This window comes from Notamacropus eugenii, chromosome 4 (genome assembly GCF_028372415.1).
Source record: "Notamacropus eugenii isolate mMacEug1 chromosome 4, mMacEug1.pri_v2, whole genome shotgun sequence".
Lineage (NCBI taxonomy): Eukaryota > Metazoa > Chordata > Mammalia > Diprotodontia > Macropodidae > Notamacropus > Notamacropus eugenii.
This window is the reverse complement of record NC_092875.1, coordinates 290,613,647-290,633,602: the sequence shown is the minus strand read 5'-3', so window position 1 is coordinate 290,633,602 and position 19,956 is coordinate 290,613,647. Positions and strand designations below refer to the sequence as shown.

The 19,956-nt window shown below is 35.6% G+C and overlaps 1 protein-coding gene across 24 annotated transcripts in view; it reads left to right on the top strand.

The window, feature by feature from the left end:
• Positions 1–19,956, top strand: part of NCOA2 (nuclear receptor coactivator 2) — a 346,666-nt gene that overhangs the window by 279,517 nt on the left and 47,193 nt on the right. For all 24 annotated transcript variants that reach the window (XM_072604810.1, XM_072604824.1, XM_072604819.1 and 21 more), the window contains 6 exons: positions 448–625; positions 3,595–3,783; positions 5,089–5,190; positions 5,275–5,418; positions 9,886–10,033; positions 11,835–13,104. In XM_072604810.1, coding sequence (XP_072460911.1) covers positions 448–625; positions 3,595–3,783; positions 5,089–5,190; positions 5,275–5,418; positions 9,886–10,033; positions 11,835–13,104 — 2,031 coding nt within the window. The remainder of the gene's footprint in view (positions 1–447; positions 626–3,594; positions 3,784–5,088; positions 5,191–5,274; positions 5,419–9,885; positions 10,034–11,834; positions 13,105–19,956) is intronic.

The window sequence follows — 19,956 nt, the reverse complement described above, 5'->3', positions numbered from 1 at the left end:
AGACTGTAACCTTATATTTTATTTGTTTGGAAGTAAATGAGTTATTTGTTGCTCTTGAGTTTTCTCAAAAAAAAAAAAACCACATAAACACATGTGAGTATGAAACTAACATTCCTCATTTTGTGGAGGATTTGAAAAATTAATGTTAATCATATAACCCAGAATAAGAAGAGCCTCAGTTAATTCCTCTCCCATTTCAGTCTGGTTTTTTGTTTTGTTTTTTTTTAATGAAATCTGCATGCTTCAACTAGTAAAAGTACGTTAATTGATCCCATATGACTTAATGAAAATTAGGGATCCAGGGGGGATAGTTAAAGGAAATGTACCTCTTCCACAAAAGTGTGAAATGAGTATTTCACTTGAAGAGCAAATAGTTATACATTTCTTAACAAGTGCATTTGTGTTTACAATGCATTTTTTATTAACGATTAGTCCTTTCTCTTATAGGCCCTTGATGGCTTCTTCTTTGTAGTGAACCTCGAAGGTAATGTTGTATTTGTTTCGGAAAATGTGACACAATACCTAAGGTATAACCAAGAAGAGCTGATGAACACAAGTGTATACAGCATCCTGCATGTAGGGGACCACACAGAATTTGTAAAAAACCTGCTACCAAAGTCTTTAGGTAAAGTCTGTCTTTTTTTCCCCCATTTAAACTGCTTACTGGAGTTTAGTAGAAATGTTTACAATGGTAATTTGTAAAAGAATAATCATAGAAATGATTGCTTTTAAAGTATATGCCTTAGCACTTAGAAATCTCCAGATATGTTCCATATATTGTAATTTAGAACTTGCACTTCATTTGGGGCAGCTAGGTGTAGTACCAGGGATAGAGCACTGGGCCTGGAGGGAGAAAGACCTGAGTTCAAATGCTAGCTGTGTGATGCTGGACGAGCCACTTAACCCCTATTTGCCTCAGTTTATCATCTGTAAAATGTGCCTACACTAGAGAAGGAAATGGCAAACCACTTTAATGATATCTTTGCCAAGAAAACTTCATGGACTTTGTCACACAACTGAATAACAACTTCATTGAGAATTCATCAGAACATTTTTAATGTGTTCACAGTAATGTTCATGTATATCATCAGGGAGTTAATGGGTTGGTTGTTTTTTTTGGGGGAGGAGGGGTTGAGTTTGTCATCAAACTACCCAGGGCTGGTAGCTAATTGGGCATTTTCTGCCTGCCCTTTGTCCATTTTAAAAGTCATCAAAAAGTGAGATTTGGGGGCTCAGAGTTAAATCTGAAATCCAACTCTTATTTGAACCATGCATGTAACTGTTTATTTTCTTTTTTTAAACAGGGTCTTAAGAGGCAAGGCATATTTATTTACTTCAAACCCTATAATCTTAAACTACTTGATCTTAGCTCACTCTGTTCTTTTTGAGCACCCCAAATATCATTTCACTTGCCTCACTCTATCTGCTCTATCATTTTGTGATTCATTCTACCGTTCTTTCTTAACTGCTCTTCAGTAGATACAGGATTACAAAATTATAAAGTACTTAAAAGTGGGTGCTACATAGCATGGCTGCAAAATACTTGCAGAATTTTTTTTCTTGTTTTCACCTGGACTGGTGATGCTAAAAACTTATTCACAGCTTCAAAAGTAGTGCCTATTTTAGGACAAATAAGGTCAAGACTCCTGAGTTATCAAATGCTGCTATTTTGGGTTTTTTTTTTTAAAGCCGTTTTTATCATTTGGTCTTTTTAGCTGCTGTAGCATGTACAAATAAATTCCTTTTCAATTCCTCAATTTGTTGGCATTTCCTTTGTATCATAATCCTCTGTTCATTGTGACTGAAATAAATATTGTAATAAAAACATGTATTTCAGTGAAATTCCATCTTTTTAAATACTTGAATAGGGAATTAAGCTTGCTGGTTTCTAATAAGTAATGGTTTAAGGTATCTACAATTGTTTCTTGAATTTATCTCAGAACTTAAGCATATTAATTTCCCCTTGTAATGCTTCTTTCAGGTTATTCTCCTTGCCCCGTTTTTAAAAAATGAAAATTACACAGAAGAGGGTTGTATGTAAAACTATAAATTTCTGTGACTTAGCTTCCTTTTTTTTTAAATTTAGCATAATAGTATCAACACTGCCCTTATTTTTAGCATTATTATCACTACTTGCCCACTCCCCTCTAAAAAATAAAAACCCTCCCCAGTAACAAATCTTGCTTTTTCCTGTCGCTTTTTAAATCCTCATTGAATACAGTAGGTTGTCCACAACTCTTTTCTCTCCCGTCTGCTTCTTCTTTATAACCCTGATACATACACAAGTCTGAATGGTGACAAGAACTCAACAAGTATCTACATAGAGAACATTAAAAAGGGTTCTTTATGAGAATTAAAAATACTTTCCCCGTAACTTAACTTAGTGCTTATTGGTGTTCTTCCTAGAGCTTTGGTTCCTTTTTTATTTCTCTCTAAAACAGTAGCAGTGGTTTTAATATTTGGGTCACCTCACACAGCTGCTTATTTCAGTGTTTTGTAGCAAGTGATCAGAAAGTATTTTTTCTTCTAGTGTGATGATGGGATCTCATTGTCTTGCTGATCTTTCTCTTTCTCAGAACAAAGAGTAGTAGGAAATGCACAAGACTAGCCATAAAGAGGCCTGGGTTCTAAGGTCTATCTCAGCCATTAATTAACTGTGTAATATTAGACCGCTTCTAGCATATCGTGTTGGGTTTTGAAATTAAAATAGTGAGAACTATGAGGTATATTATTTGTTCGGTCTGTTGATCACATAAATCGTTATGTAAATACGCTATGCCCAGACTGTGTAGGGACAAAAGATTCTTCAGGAAGGTTACATTTGGCCAGATTTGTCAGGGAGGGAGCATGATGGAGGAGTAGGGACAAAAGCACCTAGAGAAATATGGCACAGTAAATGCTGTCATTTCAGATCAGTGATGCTTTATATAAGGTTTATATAAGTTTTATATAAGGTCAGAGAAGAAAGAGATGGTTATGACCTAGTGATGAACAAATAGAAGCAAAGGAAGAAATTTTCAGTGCTCATGGAAGGAGAAAATTGGAGACTGGACTTTTAGTGGTACCTTTGCACTAGACAGCGGAGAAATAAGGACTTCCCTTTCCTCTGTTTCACAAACAATAATGGCTCCTGTTGACCAAGTCTGTATTTCATGAATAAGTGCTACCAGCCAGTAGAAGTTCTTAAGTGGAAGAATGACACAATTAATACCATTTAAGGAAAATTTGTCTGGCCATTCTCTCTAAGATAGATTGGAACAGTGAGGGAAGATCAAGAGCCAGAGATACATGTCAGGAAGCTGTTACAGTACTCTAAGCAAGCAGTGATAGAAACCTGTAATGGTATGAAAGTTGGAATGGAGAATTAAAGAAGACCCCAAGAAAAATTGTGTGACTTTCCACCAATTCCCCAAATGCTTATCTTGATGAGAATAGAGGAAAGGAAAGATTTTAGCATAAACACTTTGAAGGACTTATCTTAATTCACATTTAACATTTATTTTGCTAATTAAATAACTGAATATTTGTGAATCTAATGTTAACATCTTTTAAAACATTGGTATTTTGTTTGGCTTTGTTTTTTGGTCTTGCTAGTTAATGGGGGACCTTGGTCTAACGAAGCTCCTAGACGGAACAGCCATACCTTTAATTGTCGGATGCTAGTAAAACCTCTTACTGATTCTGAAGAAGAAAGTCATGATAGCCAAGAAGCACATCAGAAATATGAAACTATGCAGTGCTTTGCTGTTTCTCAACCAAAGTCCATCAAGGAAGAAGGGGAAGGTAGGGCTAAAAGGAAACCTATATTGTGTGTGTATGTTTATGTATTTTTTTTACATCCCAATAATCTAAAGATAATATATATGCTAAGAAAGACTTAAGAGGATTTTTCTCATAGATGAAACTTAACTATAGATATATTATGTTTGAAAATGAAAAGACTTCTCTTGCCAAGAAATAGAAACAATGGAAACTTGCCTTTGTTTATTTTTGTACTTTAAAAATTAAATTATGTAGACTGACAGATGATTCCATTTTATTTAATGTAACTGTAAATAATCATTACATTTCCCTTATTTTAGTTATAGAAATGCAATAAAATAGCCAGGTTTTTTATTAAGGTTTTAAAGATAAAAATTTCCTTGTTGAAATTCCCAAAATAACAATAATTCAAGCATCTCACATAGGTTTTCTTAGCTTTTTTTACATTGTAGAGATCCCTTTGGCAATCTGTTGAAACCATGGACCCCTTCTCAATAATTTATTTAAATGCATAAAATAAAATGTATAGGATTATAATAGAAATAAATTATGTTTAAATACAACTGTCAGAATATTAAAGAAAAAACAAGTTTATACACCCCAGGTTAAGAGGTCCTGGTTGAAGAAGATGTATTATAGTATTGTAAATGTTGCATAATTAGACTAATTTCTGATCAGTTTTGTTCCAGTCACTTTACAGGAAGATAAAAGGAAATAAGTTGTTTTCATTTTCCTCATTTAAAATACATACTGCAGCATAACTAGCATAACCAAATGGGATTAAGAAAGGATGCTGTCAGTACCAACACAGCTTTCATCAGATAGGCATTGTGAATCTACATTACATGGAAGTGTGTTCTTAGTCTGTGGTAAATTATTTGTGTCTAAAATAGCCATGTGTAGATCATTTGAAATTTTTCATGACTCAATTTAAAAAATCAGTATGAAATTTAATTTTCTGTCCTCTTTGAGACAAATGACATTGAGTACTTTGACCAGTTAAAATGAGAAAAAAAAACTCTGCTTCCTTAAAAAGAAATTATTAATCCATGTGGCCATCCATACATTGATGTAAGGATTCAACAATAACATATTGCATTTCCTACCCTGGATTGTCCCCTTTACTAGCTCCCAATCCTCTCAGTCAGGCCCTAAATGCTTCCTTCTTTTGGAGAAAGAAAAAAATTAGTAGATGAAAATGAAAAGCGTTTTATCACTTTTTCCTTTACTGATTTAGATAGTTGTGTTTTCATTAGTGTATCTATTTTTATCTGTCACACCAAAAAAATACTGATATGAGAAGCATATATATTTGTTTAATCCAAGATTTGCACTCCTGCTTAATTTGTGTGGCAAGAAGAGTTCCTATGAAGGAAAGGCCAGTTCTTCCCTCATCAGAAAGCTTTACTACTCGCCAAGATCTCCAAGGTATGTAACTGTCATGCATAGTTTTAGAACAGCTGTTTTCCTTTAGAGATTTACGTTGATGACACTTAGTGTGTTTGTATATAGGCAAGATCACTTCACTGGATACTAGTACTATGCGTGCAGCCATGAAACCAGGCTGGGAAGATTTGGTAAGAAGATGTATTCAAAAGTTCCATGCCCAGCATGAAGGAGAATCTGTATCCTATGCCAAGAGGCATCATCATGAAGGTAAGCCTCTTTAAATCATATTATTTTCTTCTTGAATTTGACTCTGCTTTGTATGCTATTTTAGTGAGATCACCAAGTGGAGAGAATTCTTTCTTCACAAACAATGATTCTTAAAGTGGAATTCAGGGCCACTTCTGATTGTTCTCCATAATTTCTATTTGGGTGAAGTCCTTAAAACAAAACTTATTAGCAGGAAATAAGTTATCAGGTTATGGATGATTACCAGTAGAACAGAGTCTGGAAAACAGAAGAGAAGAATTAGAAGCATGTTCTACAAGAAAGTTGAAGAGAAGGAAATGGTAATTCAATGTTGGTCAAAGGAAAGGAGTCAGAGCAAAATATGTTACAAAAATAAGGTCTATTTCTGAGTGCACCATGAGAAAATCCAGAAATATAAAGTTAAATTTTCATAAAATTGGGTAAAATGCCAAAAGTCTGTGATTCCCAGACTTAAACTCAAAACCTGTTTTAGTGCAGTTTCTTTACTAACAAAGGATATAGAAGTGTTTTTAGTCGCTTTCTGAGACTTCCACAGCATAATAAGTTTCATGCTATGTAATTTAACTTTATGAGATCAAAGTATAGGAGAGGGTGGGGGGATGGGAATAAACATTTCTTGAGCATCAACTGTGTGCCAGGCACAGTGCAAAGTGCTTTAGAAATAATATTTTATTTGATCCTCACAACAGCCCTGTGGGGTAAGTGCTGTTATTACCCTCGTTTTACAGTTAAGGAAACTAAAGCAAACAGAAGTTACATGCCCAGAGTCACACAGCTGGGAAATATCTGAGGCTAGATTTGAACTCAGTCCTCCTGACTCCAGGCTCAGTTCCCAATCACCAACATTCTTCTGGACATAGGGATAATCATAAGTACCATCAAAACATATATAATTTAAAAGATATTTAAGAAGATGACTATCTACTTATCCATAAGACTATCTCAATAGTTTTGCAAACCCTAATTTAGTTTATTTCCATTTGAAAATAAATTTACTCAACGATGGATGTCTTATATGAGTGAAAAATGCAGGTTTACTTTTTTATTGAGTGTGTTTATGCTGTAGGCTAAATGTAACTCACATTTCTGTGAGGGGAAAATGAGCTTCGAAGAAAAAACAGCAGAGTTTTTCTTTGTTAGAATTTAAGGGAAAATCTTATATCCTCTTGTTTTTCCTTTCTTAAAAATTTGGTGAATGGGTAAGACTGAGTACATATTATTTGTCACAAAGAATCCTGGCACTGACTGAGTCCCTAGAACTTTGTCATTGTGCTTTGCAATTTAAGTTTACAAACTCTTTCTTCAGCCTTGATAATTTACTTAAATTGAAGTTCTAATAACCGTTGGAAACTTAACTTGCCTTGATAAGTGCCTATGTGCTTATGTACTCTACTCTTTTGGATCATTGTCATGGTATAAATGCCATATAGATTTCTCCCCTTTTCCTTTTATTTCCTTTCTACATATGTAATATTTTCAAGAAATATAGAAAAGGTTGACAGTTGGAGTATTTATGTTCATGTGAACAATTAGGCAAAATTCAAGGACATTTAAGTTTTCAGAAAACTTAAATAAAATGAGAATACTAGTATTCAGCATTTCATAAAAGCCTTTTTACAGTTTAGCCACTGGGCAATCATATTCCTTTCATTGTTAATGGATAAGAATTAATGTAACACCAGCTTCATGTTCCTTCTCTGACTCTGTGACTTTTTTCATTTCAAAGATACCACTAACTTGACTAGACAGTTTTTCTTTTTAATGAAACTCCACATGAAGAAATAGCGGACCTAAGTTCAAATCTCACCTCAGACACTTGACACTCGCTAGCTGTGTGACCTTGGGCAAGTCACTTAACCCCAATTGCCTCATCCTGGGCCATCTCCAGTCATCCTGATGAATATCTGGTCACTGGATTCAGATGGCTCTGGAGGAGAAGTGAGGCTGGTGACCTGCACAGCCCTCCCTCACTCAGAACAAAGTCAAGTGCAAGTCATGTCATCATTTCTCTGATGGCATGGTCTTCTTCAGCAATGAAGGACGAACACACACGCATGAAGAAATAAAGATTAGATTATTTTCTTTTCAAAAATGGTTTAATGGAGTCCCTCCTTTAAATGTGGAACTCCTATTCTGTACTTAAATATATGTTTAAAAATAGTATCCACTTGGCAGAAATGTTTGGAAGCGAGAAAGTGAAGAAACTAAACATTGGAGACACTATCTAGTCTAATAAAAGGTAGGTCTGGAATTACAGAACTTAATAAGAAAATATTATTTTGGTTAGAAAAATTATACTTAGATACACTTTTTGGGATTATAACTGTTATACATGAATTTGAAATGAATGGTTCAGAAGCCTCTGTTCCTGTCCCTACCAATTACATTATAAGTTGGATACATTCATCAAACAAAATAATTCAGTTATACTTTGTTAAAACAAAATCTTTTTCGTAGGATATGGGAGCAACTTTTAGGACAGCATGTAAATAACTTCACACAATTTAGGGCAGGATGTATACTCCCTAAATACTGTATTCAGTTTAAACTGTTGGAGAGAGTAGAATTTCGTATTACCTGAGGCAGCATTCAAACTTGAGTCTTCCTAATTCCAAGCCACAAGTGACCAAAGCTGTATTTGTAAAGTACTTGAACTTTTATGTGCTGATCTAAATACTTTACAAATGCTACAACTTTGACTTCCCATTTGATCACTTGTGACTTGGAATGAGCAGGAATTTGAATTTGAATCCTGCCTTACACACTTACAAGACATAGCCTCAGGGCCTCAGGTCTTTCCTCAGTAAAAGTGGGAGTTGTAACCAGATGGTCTTGGATCCCTCTCTGTCATCCCATGACAGTATCGTTGATTTGTAAACATGCTTGGATTTCTTTCTGTGTTCAACATTTGATCCATATAATCTGAACTAGATGATAAATATGTGTGAAAAAATGAAACCAGTCTCTGCAAAATAACAAAAGAACTAGGTGCTATAAGACAGGTGGTATTCTGGATTGAAATATACTTTTTTCTTTAGCTGTCATAGTTAAAAAAGCAAAAACTTGGAAAAGTCAATTCTAAAATTATTTTGAAAGAGCTTATTAGCATAGAGCTTTTTTAAAAAAATTATTTATCATGATAGTAAAAGTACCACATTAAGAATTTAAAAATAAAAATATTTTATGTACCGTAATAGTTTTTCCCCATTTTTAATAGCTTTCTGTTTAGATTTATTCTTTTCTTCTGAAGAGGTTGGTATAAATATTTAATTTTTTACTTCCTTACCTTCTAACTACAAAATAATACTCTTAGCATGGGCAAAAATAGGGGCTGTTATGAATTAAAAGAACTTGCTATGAATTAGTTAATCAACAAGCACTTAATAAGTGCCTTCTATATGCCAGGAATTGAAAAAGGAAATGGCAGACCACTCTAATATCTAGCCAAGATTACCCCAAATGGGGTTACGAAGAGTCAGACTTAAAGTGACACAATATATGCCAGGAGCTATTCTAGAAGCTACAGAATAATCAAGATAAAGGTGTTTTGTTTTTTAAATCCCTGCCCTTAACTGAATACCAACCATACCTAATTCCATTCATTTTAAAGACTGATAGATTACTATTTGTCTTGGGAGACAAAGGCCAAAAGAACAAAAATAAGGGACTAGAAAATACTTTCTGATGCAATCATGGATCAAAGTTGTGAAACTTCACATTTTGCAAAAGGAAAAGTTAATAGGAATTTTTTTTTTAATGTTTAGGCCTAAGGATATTTTTAGTCAAACATGGGGGCACATGCCCATATTACCAGCTACTTCAGAAGCTGAGCCTTAGGGATCTCTTGGCTTCTGACCTTCTGTGGGCTTGGCCTTCAGGGATTGAGAGGTGGAGGATTGGTGAGAACAAGTTTTGTGAGGAGGAGCAAACTATCCCAAGTAGGAAATGGAATAGGTCAAAGTTTCTATGCTGTTCAGGAGATGGATTGGGCCTGTGAGTAGCCCCTGCACTTCTATCCTGGGTGACATAAGGAGACCTAGATTTTTAAAAATAACAGTAATGAATAAGATTTTTTAGAAAAAAAGTGATTATAAGCTCCTTTAAACACGGGCTTATTTTGCCATATGGGGCAGCTATTCTACTTGAAATGTAAGATACTGTTATTTACTAGCACATTAGATACAAAGTAAATTTCCTTTTTAAAATTTTAAGTATAGCATTTTATGTACAATATAAATATATGTAGCACTTTTATAGCATTGTTTCAGATTCAAATTTTAAAGTCTTCATGTTGATCATTAAGTAGTTATTAGTGATATATGTACAAGGCACTACACTTGGTGCTGGCAACCTAGAAAATACAAACACTGAAAGACTCCCTACTCACGATGAGTGTGTTAATGTCACATATGTATTGTTCTCTTTTCGTTTTCTAAATCTACTTCTTGTTTGCTTGCCCGCTTACAGTGCTGAGACAAGGACTGGCATTCAGTCAGATCTACCGTTTTTCCTTGTCTGATGGCACTCTCGTTGCTGCCCAAACGAAGAGCAAGCTCATTCGTTCCCAGACTACTAATGAACCTCAGCTTGTAATATCCTTGCATATGCTTCACAGGTAATCTTTGTTCTAAGAATTGCCTTTCTTTCCCAAGTTAATGAGAGGTGTTGCAAAGAAGAAAGTCATCTTAGTGCTTGTCTAATTTAATAGACACATATGCTGATCAGCACCATATCATAACAAAGTAAAATTCAGTGGTTAAGAAATTTAATTTATATCAGGAATATCTTTCTGTGCTTTCTAAGTGTCATGGATTTCTTTTTACCTTAAAGTCCTCAATTAAATTTCAAGATTTATTTTGCATTTGTCTTTTTAATTTTATTTTTTTACTAAGATGTTGAATATTTTTTATCCACTTCAGCAAAGGAGTATCCATACTGTTGAAACTGAAACTCCTTTGAAGTCCTAAAGTGTTCTTTTAATCCATCTAAAGGAACTTGACCCACAGAAATTGACTTTGCTCTGACATGAGTACCTGTTAAATTAGAAAAAGAAATGTCTCCAATTCACAGTTGGATAACAGGCAAAGCAGTATATTGAAGCAGACAGTGTTGGTACTGCTTTCTATATGCTTGCGCCAACAAACTCCCAATTAATATTCATAGAAAGGACCTTCTAAAGGAATGTCATGGCATTGGCCCTTAACTCAAGGGATTGTAGACACTTCACAGTCTAAAGTGAAAGTCCCAAGAATATTACGCTCTTTTAGGAACAAAAACATTACTCAAATTCCAGCTTTTTTAGATTTCTTTGTGTGTGTTAGAGAGCTTTTGGGAAAGCTATGAGAAGGTACATAATGTAGCTATAATTAAAGGCTCCTGCTCTAATACTTTCCTCAATTATTTGTTTTTTATTTAGGAAAAACTAGTATCAGGAAATCCTCTTTGCCAGCTAATAATAAATCCGATGTAAAACTGAAAACATCTAAAAGTGATTACAGACGTGCCAAATTGCACCCACCTAAATGAAAGCTACTGTTTGACAATTTGTGACGTGTGTTTTATGCTTGGTGAACGTATTTGGTAACTCAAGAGGGACTGCCAAAGCTTTAAATAAAAGCTCTGGAGCTTGAGAAACCATTTAGTTTGGAAAACCTGCTTGTGAGGGAAGTGGGGGAGGATTGAAGGCTGTCTAAGGCAGTGGGGAAAACTTGAAAAACGAACTGTTCGTTGTGAGGCACACTTTCCATGTCGTCTGTCTGTTGCACTCAATGTCCAGAATTAGGTTATTGACCAGATAGTCTCCTTCGAACATGTTTTAAGTAGCTTTCTTGGCTCTAGCACTTGAAAGGGTTTGGTTTTCCACCAGCTCAGGGCCAAGGTTTTTTTTGTTGTTATTATTGTTATTCACCATAAGCCTAATGGTCCAACACCAGAGAAATCTCTAAGCTAGTGGGTATCTCTTCTGAGGAATTAAAATTTCTTGTGAATAGCTGGGTATAATTGTACTGTAAAAATGTATACTTTTTTGATCATTTTTAAATTATTGATAGCATCATGTTTAATGAGAGAAATGTATAATGTAAGTGTATAAACTTTTGACTATTTTATATAAAGTCTGCAATTTAAAATAGATGGTTGTTTCATTCTCTCCCTGTTCCCTTCAAGGTTTTAAACTGCAGACATATTAATAGTTCTACTGAAAAACATAACTATTGGTCCCAAATTCTACATGTTCACTCATGTTGATAATTGTAGGTGGCTTTCATCAAAAGCATTATCTTGTCTTTTAAATGTTAGCCTGTTCTTTTAAAGGAAAAAAATGAATCCTCCCACATCATTTTGAAACATTATTAATAATCTGCTAGATCATTTTTTTCCCTTTTAACTAATATGTTGTGTCTTTGCTCGTTATACAGAGAACAGAACGTGTGTGTAATGAATCAGGATCTGACTGGACAAGCTATGGGGAAGCCATTGAACCCAATTAGCTCTAGCAGCCCTGCCCATCAGGCCATGTGCAGTGGGAACCCCGGTCAGGACATGACGATCAGTAGCAATATAAATTTTGCCATAAATGGCCCAAAGGAACAAATGGGCATGCCGGTGGGCAGGTTTGGTGGTTCAGGGGGAATGAACCATGTGTCAAGCATGCAGGCATCGACTCCTCAGGGTAGTAACTATGCACTCAAAATGAATAGTCCCTCACAAAGCAGTCCTGGCATGAATCCAGGACAGCCAAACTCTATGCTTTCACCAAGGCATCGTATGAGCCCTGGAGTGGCAGGAAGTCCTCGAATCCCACCTAGTCAGTTTTCCCCAGCAGGAAGCTTACATTCACCTGTGGGCGTTTGCAGCAGCACAGGAAATAGCCATAGTTATACCAACAGTTCCCTAAATGCACTACAAGCCCTGAGTGAGGGGCATGGTGTCTCTTTAGGGTCATCGTTGGCTTCACCTGACCTAAAAATGGGTAATTTGCAAAATTCCCCTGTGAATATGAATCCTCCCTCACTAAGTAAGATGGGAAGCCTGGACTCTAAAGATTGCTTTGGACTTTATGGGGAACCATCTGAAGGTACAACTGGACAAGCGGAGAGCAGCTGCCATTCTGGAGAACAGAAAGAAAATAGTGATACCAACATACCCCAGGTTGTCAGTGGTGAGAGGTCTGATGGACAGAACAGACTCCATGACAACAAAGGACAAACAAAGCTCTTGCAGCTCTTAACCACCAAGTCTGATCAAATGGAACCTTCACCTCTGTCAGGCTCCATAGGAGAAAGTAATAAGGACTCTACAGGTGGCTTGGCTGGTTCTGTATCAACACATGGAACCTCACTCAAGGAGAAGCATAAAATTTTGCACAGACTTTTGCAGGACAGCAGTTCTCCTGTGGACTTAGCAAAGCTTACAGCAGAAGCCACAGGTAAAGAGCTGAACCAGGAGTCCAGCAGCACAGGTCCTGGTTCAGAAGTGACTATCAAACAGGAACCAGTGAGTCCCAAGAAGAAAGAGAATGCACTACTTCGCTATTTGCTAGACAAAGATGATACTAAAGATATTGGTTTACCAGAAATAACCCCAAAACTCGAGCGACTGGACAGTAAAACAGATCCTGCCAGTAGCACAAAATTGATAGCTATGAAAACAGAGAAGGAAGAGATGACTTTTGAGCCTAATGAACAGGTAAGGCTTTTCAAAGAAGAGCTTTTGATATTTGTCCTAAATGTTAAGATTTAGTTTTAAGATGTTCTTTCTACAATGATTATGCAAAAATCATTTGGGTGAGTAATTATTAAGGTTAGCCTTTTCAACCATCTGATCTTGATGGCGCGAGGAACAGCTAGTACAAAGAGATGGGACACTCGTGGAATGTTGTGTATGAGAAAGAATGAAAAAGCCAAAATGGCAAGATTATCGAGTACTCTTAAGGGAAACTTATGTTAAAATATTGGAAAGATAGGATGAGACCAGATTACAAAGACCTTTAAATGCCCAAAACCCTAGAGATAGTAGAGTGTCACGAGAGTTGATTTGCGAATAGAGGGAATGGAGCACAACAAAGTCAGACCTTCCTTCTGGGAAAATCACTTCGTCAGATGTATAAAGTATAAATAGAGGCAAGGAGATCAATTGTAATAGATGGTTAGAGCATGAACTGGAATGGCAGCTGTAAAACCTTATAAACATAGAAATAGTAAGATTTGGCAAACTGATCAGATGTGTAAAATGACTAAGAATGAGGCAATGAGGATAACAGAGATTGCAACCAAGAAGATTGTGTTACCCTTCAGTGGTAATAGGCAAGTTTAGAAGAGGAGTGAGTAGGGGAAAGGGAGAATCGATACTGAACTGGGTTGGGGACATACTGAGTTTGTTGTACCTTTGAGACATCCCATGGGAAATATCCCAGTGGGCATTTTTGGTGATGCAGGATGGGAGCTCTGGAGAAAGATTAGAAATGGGTCTGTAGACCTGTTATCTGAATATATCTGAATATATCATCTCTATAGGGATGATAATTGAATGTGTGGGACTTAATGAGATCATCACTTATAAAAGTGTATTTTAAAAAAAAGAGAAGAGGGTCTTGGAAAGAACCTTAGGGGACACCAGTAGTTAAGAGGCATGATATGGATGATGATCCAGCACAAGAGGGTAAGAAGAAATACTCATCAAGATAAGAGGAGAACCAAGGGAGAGAAGGTAATGAAAACTCAGAGAAGATGGAAGAGTCAGCAGTGTAAAATGATGCAGAGTCAAAATAGGATGAGTATTGAGAAAAGTCCTATATATTTAACAATTACAAGATTGTTGGTGACTAGAAGAGAACAAGGTCAGTTGAGGGATAAATTTGGAAGCCAAAATGCAGGGGGTATAAAAGAGAGTAAGAGTGAAAGTAAAGACTTGGATTGTTGATGGCTTTTTCAAGGAATTGGACTGAGAGAAGAGAGGTATGGGATGATATTTAGCAAAGAAGGTGTATTTAGTGTCTTTTAAAGTTGGGGGAGACAGTTCTGTTTATAGGCTTCTGGGAAGGTACTGGCAGATAGGGAGAGTTTGAAGCCCACAGAGAAGGAATGATATTGGAGACAATCTAGTGGATAATCAGAAGGACACAGGATCAAGGGTACATATTAAAGGCCTCAGCCTTTGTGAGAAAGCTACCTCTTCTTCAGAGGCTGGAATAAAGGAGAAGAGAGTAGGAGGTTGAAGTATAAAAAGGCTACGTGATGAGGAGATGAAGAATGAACTTAGGGCAGATGGCCCCAGCGTCCTCCGTAAAATACAAGGCAAACTTCAGCTGAAAGGCTAAGGGAAGAGGAAGTGTCTTTGGAGGCATGAGGAGCAAAGAGAAGATTTTGGAACAGCAGTTGTGCTAAGTGGGGTAGATGGTCAGATGGGAACAAGTAAAAGTGTGGCCTTGTGGAAGCTTATTTCTTACATCATTCATGATAAACTTTTAAAAACAGAGTGAGTTGTTTAATTATAGAATTATATACTAAGCCTACCTATAAATTATTGGCGTGATACATTTATGTGCAAAATTAAGTGAGAGGACTTGATTAGCTATTTTATGGTGTTGAAAGCTGTAATCTGAAAAAGTAGCCACAGTGATGCCATTCAAAATCATCTTCCTGTGGTGCTTTGAGAGGATAATGATATCACAGGAAAAAGTAAACCATTTAATGTTTTTCTTTATTTAAAAAAAAAAGAGGTTAGCACTACAATAACGACCTTGGCACAGGGCATTTCCTGGGGAATTAATGACTGACTGGGGTTAATGATCCAAGACTTCACCCTGCACTGTCAACTCTCCCTGCTGGTCATTAATCCCTATAAATTGCCCCTTATTTCAAATCCTCCTTAAGTTCTGATTGGTTAGGAAATTGTATAGTGGTGTATAGCTATTTTATAACAAACCTTCCTACTATGTAAATGTTTTCAATAATTTGTTTTTAGAATTTACTTTGCATGAGGGTACTTCAGTCTTTTTCCATACTCAATGGGGTTATAGAGAAAAGAGTATAAGCATCATAGCCTGACTCTAACCTTAGATCACTGCCCCAGGGTTTCATAACTCTGCTTTGTCAGCAGAATCTAAGCCATAGGCGGTTCTCAGATTGAAAGCAATAATCATGGAAGCAGAGGCCAAACATGCTATTAGAGCTTTGCACCATCCCACAGTTCTAAGCACTCACAGCAAAGCATTTTCTTAGGGGTTTTTTATTTCTTTCACTCCGTTAAGTCTTGACAGCTGCTGCCTTTCCTGAGGGGTTACTATAGTTTTTCAATCCTTCATATCCTTCAGGACAGAAACTGAGCCAAATTATACTAATTTCTTTCAGTGATTGCTCTTTAAATGTAGGTATTAATACAGTTTTCTATACGGCTAGTATTCTGAATGCCTTCAATATAAGCTAGACTGGAAGCAGTGACTGAGAGTCACACTCTCAGTGGAAAGCTAATAGTGATAATTAACAGAGTAACAAATGAACTGAAGTGTAAAGCCATATTGATAAAAATGACTTTTCAATCTATTGAAAGGTCACCTTCACTATAATGTATGGGAGAGCAAGAGTATCATGACTTTTAAGGCCTATGGCAATGTGGTGCTTCCTTCCACAAATAAAATTTATTTTTACATAGTGCCCAGTGGTCCAGAGGGTTTCCAGGTGATGGTGTTGCATTTAAATATTTGAATGTATAATTCCTTTAAGTCTCAGATAAGAAACTAAAGTTTTCTCAGTTGAGGGAGGAAAAAAGGAAAATTTTAAAATGTCTTAACGATGCATTTAGTTTCTTATTAATTTATATTTCTAATTATATTACATATATAATTAGATTTCTAAATGTTTCTCAAGAAAGACTGATATATAAAGATTCCATTTGTCAAAATCCTTAAATGAAATGATACCATTATCACCACATACCTGATATGTGGTGTTGGGTTGGACATAGACTATGCCACAGCAATGTTTTTCTTAATGAATGCCAGCTTCTTGCTTCATGCCTATACTCTGTTTCAAATTCTTTGGATATACTACTAGAAAATTTATCCACTAGAAGTGACTAAACTTAGGTAAGAAATAGAGTACTTAATATGTGCCAGGCAATATGCTAAGTAAGCACTGGGGTAGATGCAGATATAAGGATAAGCAGTCCCCCTGCCCACAAAGATTTTACATTCTAAAGGAGGAAGACAACATGAATGAAGAGGTTAAGGATGATGATTAAAATATAGGTAACATGGGGTGGTAATGGCCTCAGTACTGTTGTGCAGGCCTTGTTCAAGGGAAGTTACAATAAAAGTTCTCTCAGATTAAGATCATAGGTCTTTTTCTCACATTCTGCTTCCCATATTGTATGCTGTATTCTGTGTCCTATTTTAACTAAGAGCAAATCCCTAGTGAGACTGTACATAGTTTCTTGTTATTTTGATGGAGAAAGAGGAGACATAAGTTTTTGAATATGTGTGTGTGTACACATGTGAGCACACACACATGCACACACACGCACACACACACACACACACTCACATACACCCTGACACTTAACTTTTCCTGAAGAAGTGTTCTGATGTGTGCCATCATACCAATAGCATTCTTATACTAGCTAGAGTACTTAAACAACATGTGCGTTTACAGGGTTTTGAAACTCACAGGAAGCATTTGTTAAATAGCAAAAACTATTTCCAGTGTATTTGTCTGTTTAACATTCTATTTATTCATCTATTTTCACAATGAAATATGACTGAATTCCATTTAGTTCGTGTTTGAGATTTTATTACAGGAGGAATTAGAAAAAGAATAAGGTGAATACATTTTTTGACATACGTTGGCTACATTCAAAATGTTACTGTCATAAATTTTTCAACAAGAAAATAGGAAGTTCTAGGTGTATCATTTAGACAAATATTGAGTTGATTAAGACTGTGTTAAAATTATCTTTGTTGTTCAAAATTCTTTGAAAGGCTGTTTTACAATTCATCCCACTGGTGTATGCTGCTATCAAAATTGAGAAAATTCTCATTACTTTCGAAGTAAATTTATTTCATTTCAAAGAACAAGCTTATTTGACACAAGACAAATCCTCAGAAACACAAAAAGTAGAAAATTAAAAAAGAATTTAAGTTCAATTTTAATTTTGTAGAACTTTTATTTTACAAGTAATAGCCTTTATTCATTTTCTTCCTAAAATAGCAGCATCATCTAACTTCCCAAAATGATGTAGATAATTTGAGCATTCAAATAAATGCCTAAGCAAATGGTTTAAGCAACTTTGCAAAGCATTTTCTTTTTTAAAATTATTTTATTTGTTTTCAGTTTTCTACAATCACTTCCATATATCTTAGATTTTTTCCCCTCCCTTCACTTCTTTCCCCCCCTCTCTCCCCACTCCTTCCCTGAGATAGTGTGCAATTTTATATAGGTTCTACATCCTTATTAAATACATTTAAATACATTAAATGGTAATACATCCTTATTAAATACATTTTCACCTTAGTCATGTTACATAGAAGAATTAAAATGAATGGGAGAAACCATAAAACAAAACAAACCATAACACAAGAGAAAACCATAACACAGTTCCACAGTTCTTTCTCTGAATGTGGAAGGCATTTTGCCTCAAGAGTTCATTGGGAATTTTTTAGGTTCTTGGATTGCTGTAAAGGACTAAGTCTACCAGAAAAATTCCTCATACGCTGTGGCTGTTGCTGTGTGCAAAGTTCTCCTGGTTCTACTCCTTTCACTCAGCATCAGTTCATTTAAGTTCTCCAGCACTCTCTGAAGTCTTCCTGTTCATCATTGCTTATAGTACAATTGTATTCCATTACATTCATATATACCACAACTTGTTTGGACATTCCCTTGATTTCCAGTTTTTGGCCACCACAAATAGAGCTTTTGCAAAGCGTTTTCAAGGAAAACTAATCTATCTGTGGTGTCATACAGAAATCATGATCTAGCAAAAAAATGGATGAAGACAAACTAAAATCTTTGGGTACAGATTAAACATTTTGTAAATATTTCTGCCCATTTACGATGGTGAATTCACAAATCTTTAATATAATTAACCTCATCTCCTCCGCCACTCTCAGTTATAGAAGGAAGTCATTTGAATGTTAAAATAGTTTTGAAAGTAAACAGGACCCAGGAAAAATAACTACACTTTCACAGATGAAGCTATTTTGACATGGATTAGCTGCCAATTTAAAATGTTTATACAAAACATCACCAGGGGGAAGAAAAAACCCACAGCTATATATTACCCGTAACAGTAAATCTCATTTTTAACTTTTCAGGTTATGAACTTACTGAGCATAATTTCTGTCTGTAAATTATGTTCCCTAAAGAAGCTATTTATGTATTTATTTGCCTTTTGAGGTGTAGCAGCTAGAATGCCACATGAATTTTCTTTCATAACACAAAATACGATTCCATTATTTCTAGAAATATGTAGAGTTGACTTAAAGTTGAACTGGCTTAGTTGATTCAATCTTAAAATAGCAAATATACCAAATAAACTTTTTTTGATTATAACTGACTATTTTAGGAGCATGAATATTTCTGTAATTATCCAAAACAAATGGTTAATTTTATTTATTAAAATCATTTAGAAGGCAATGGAAGAAAAAAACTATGAAACTCATATTAAAACCTTCTAAATTTGTTGAAGTATTCAAACTTCTGTTGATCTGTCATTTAGACTTGTTAAAGTTAGGAGTAGATTATAGAGAAAGGGTGTTGAATTCCATCATTAATTTGGAAAGTTGGAATAGATATCTGTCCAGAGTAGTTTTGGTCTAATCCTTTTTGTATATATAATGATGTGGGAAAAGGTAGCTTTAGGATCTGGTTACTTTATACATCAAAACTGTCCTTGAGGATGGGGGAAGAAATGTTTAAAAAAAGAAGGAAGGAAGGAAAAAGAAAATGTTCATTGAGTGCTTATGATATGCCTTTTTTTTTTTTTTTTTTTGGTTATTGACATGAAAGTGATCATTTAGGAACCTAAGTCCTATTTAGAAAGCACTAACTGATAGATTCAGTTCCATAAGAAGTTAGATAATCATTATAATTGTACCTTTTACTTTGTCTAACCATCCCTGCCTGTGTTCTTTGAACTCATCAGCACCTTCATCCCCTTTACCTTTTGATTCTTTCTGAGGCCATTGCCCCTGCATTGGCTACATTCTCCTGCCTTCGCCATCTTAACCCCTTGGTGAACCAATTTAACTGTCCTCTCCTCTCATGTCTCTTTGATCCCTTATCCTTTCACCAATCTTGTGCTGACAAACCTCAGCCTCATATTGTTCTACCTCCACCTGTCCCATCTGCTGCCTTCTTTCCTTTTCATGTGCTGCTGGGCAAAGCTGTTGGGAAAAAAATCACAAAATTGTGCTGACTGGTCTACTAAAAATTTATGTTACTTAATCTCAATTGAGCTTTTAATGTATCAAGGCACTCTTTTTACAAGTCCCTAATTGACTCATTTCATCCCTCTTTAAAGCCTCCCGTTACCACCCCTCCCCCC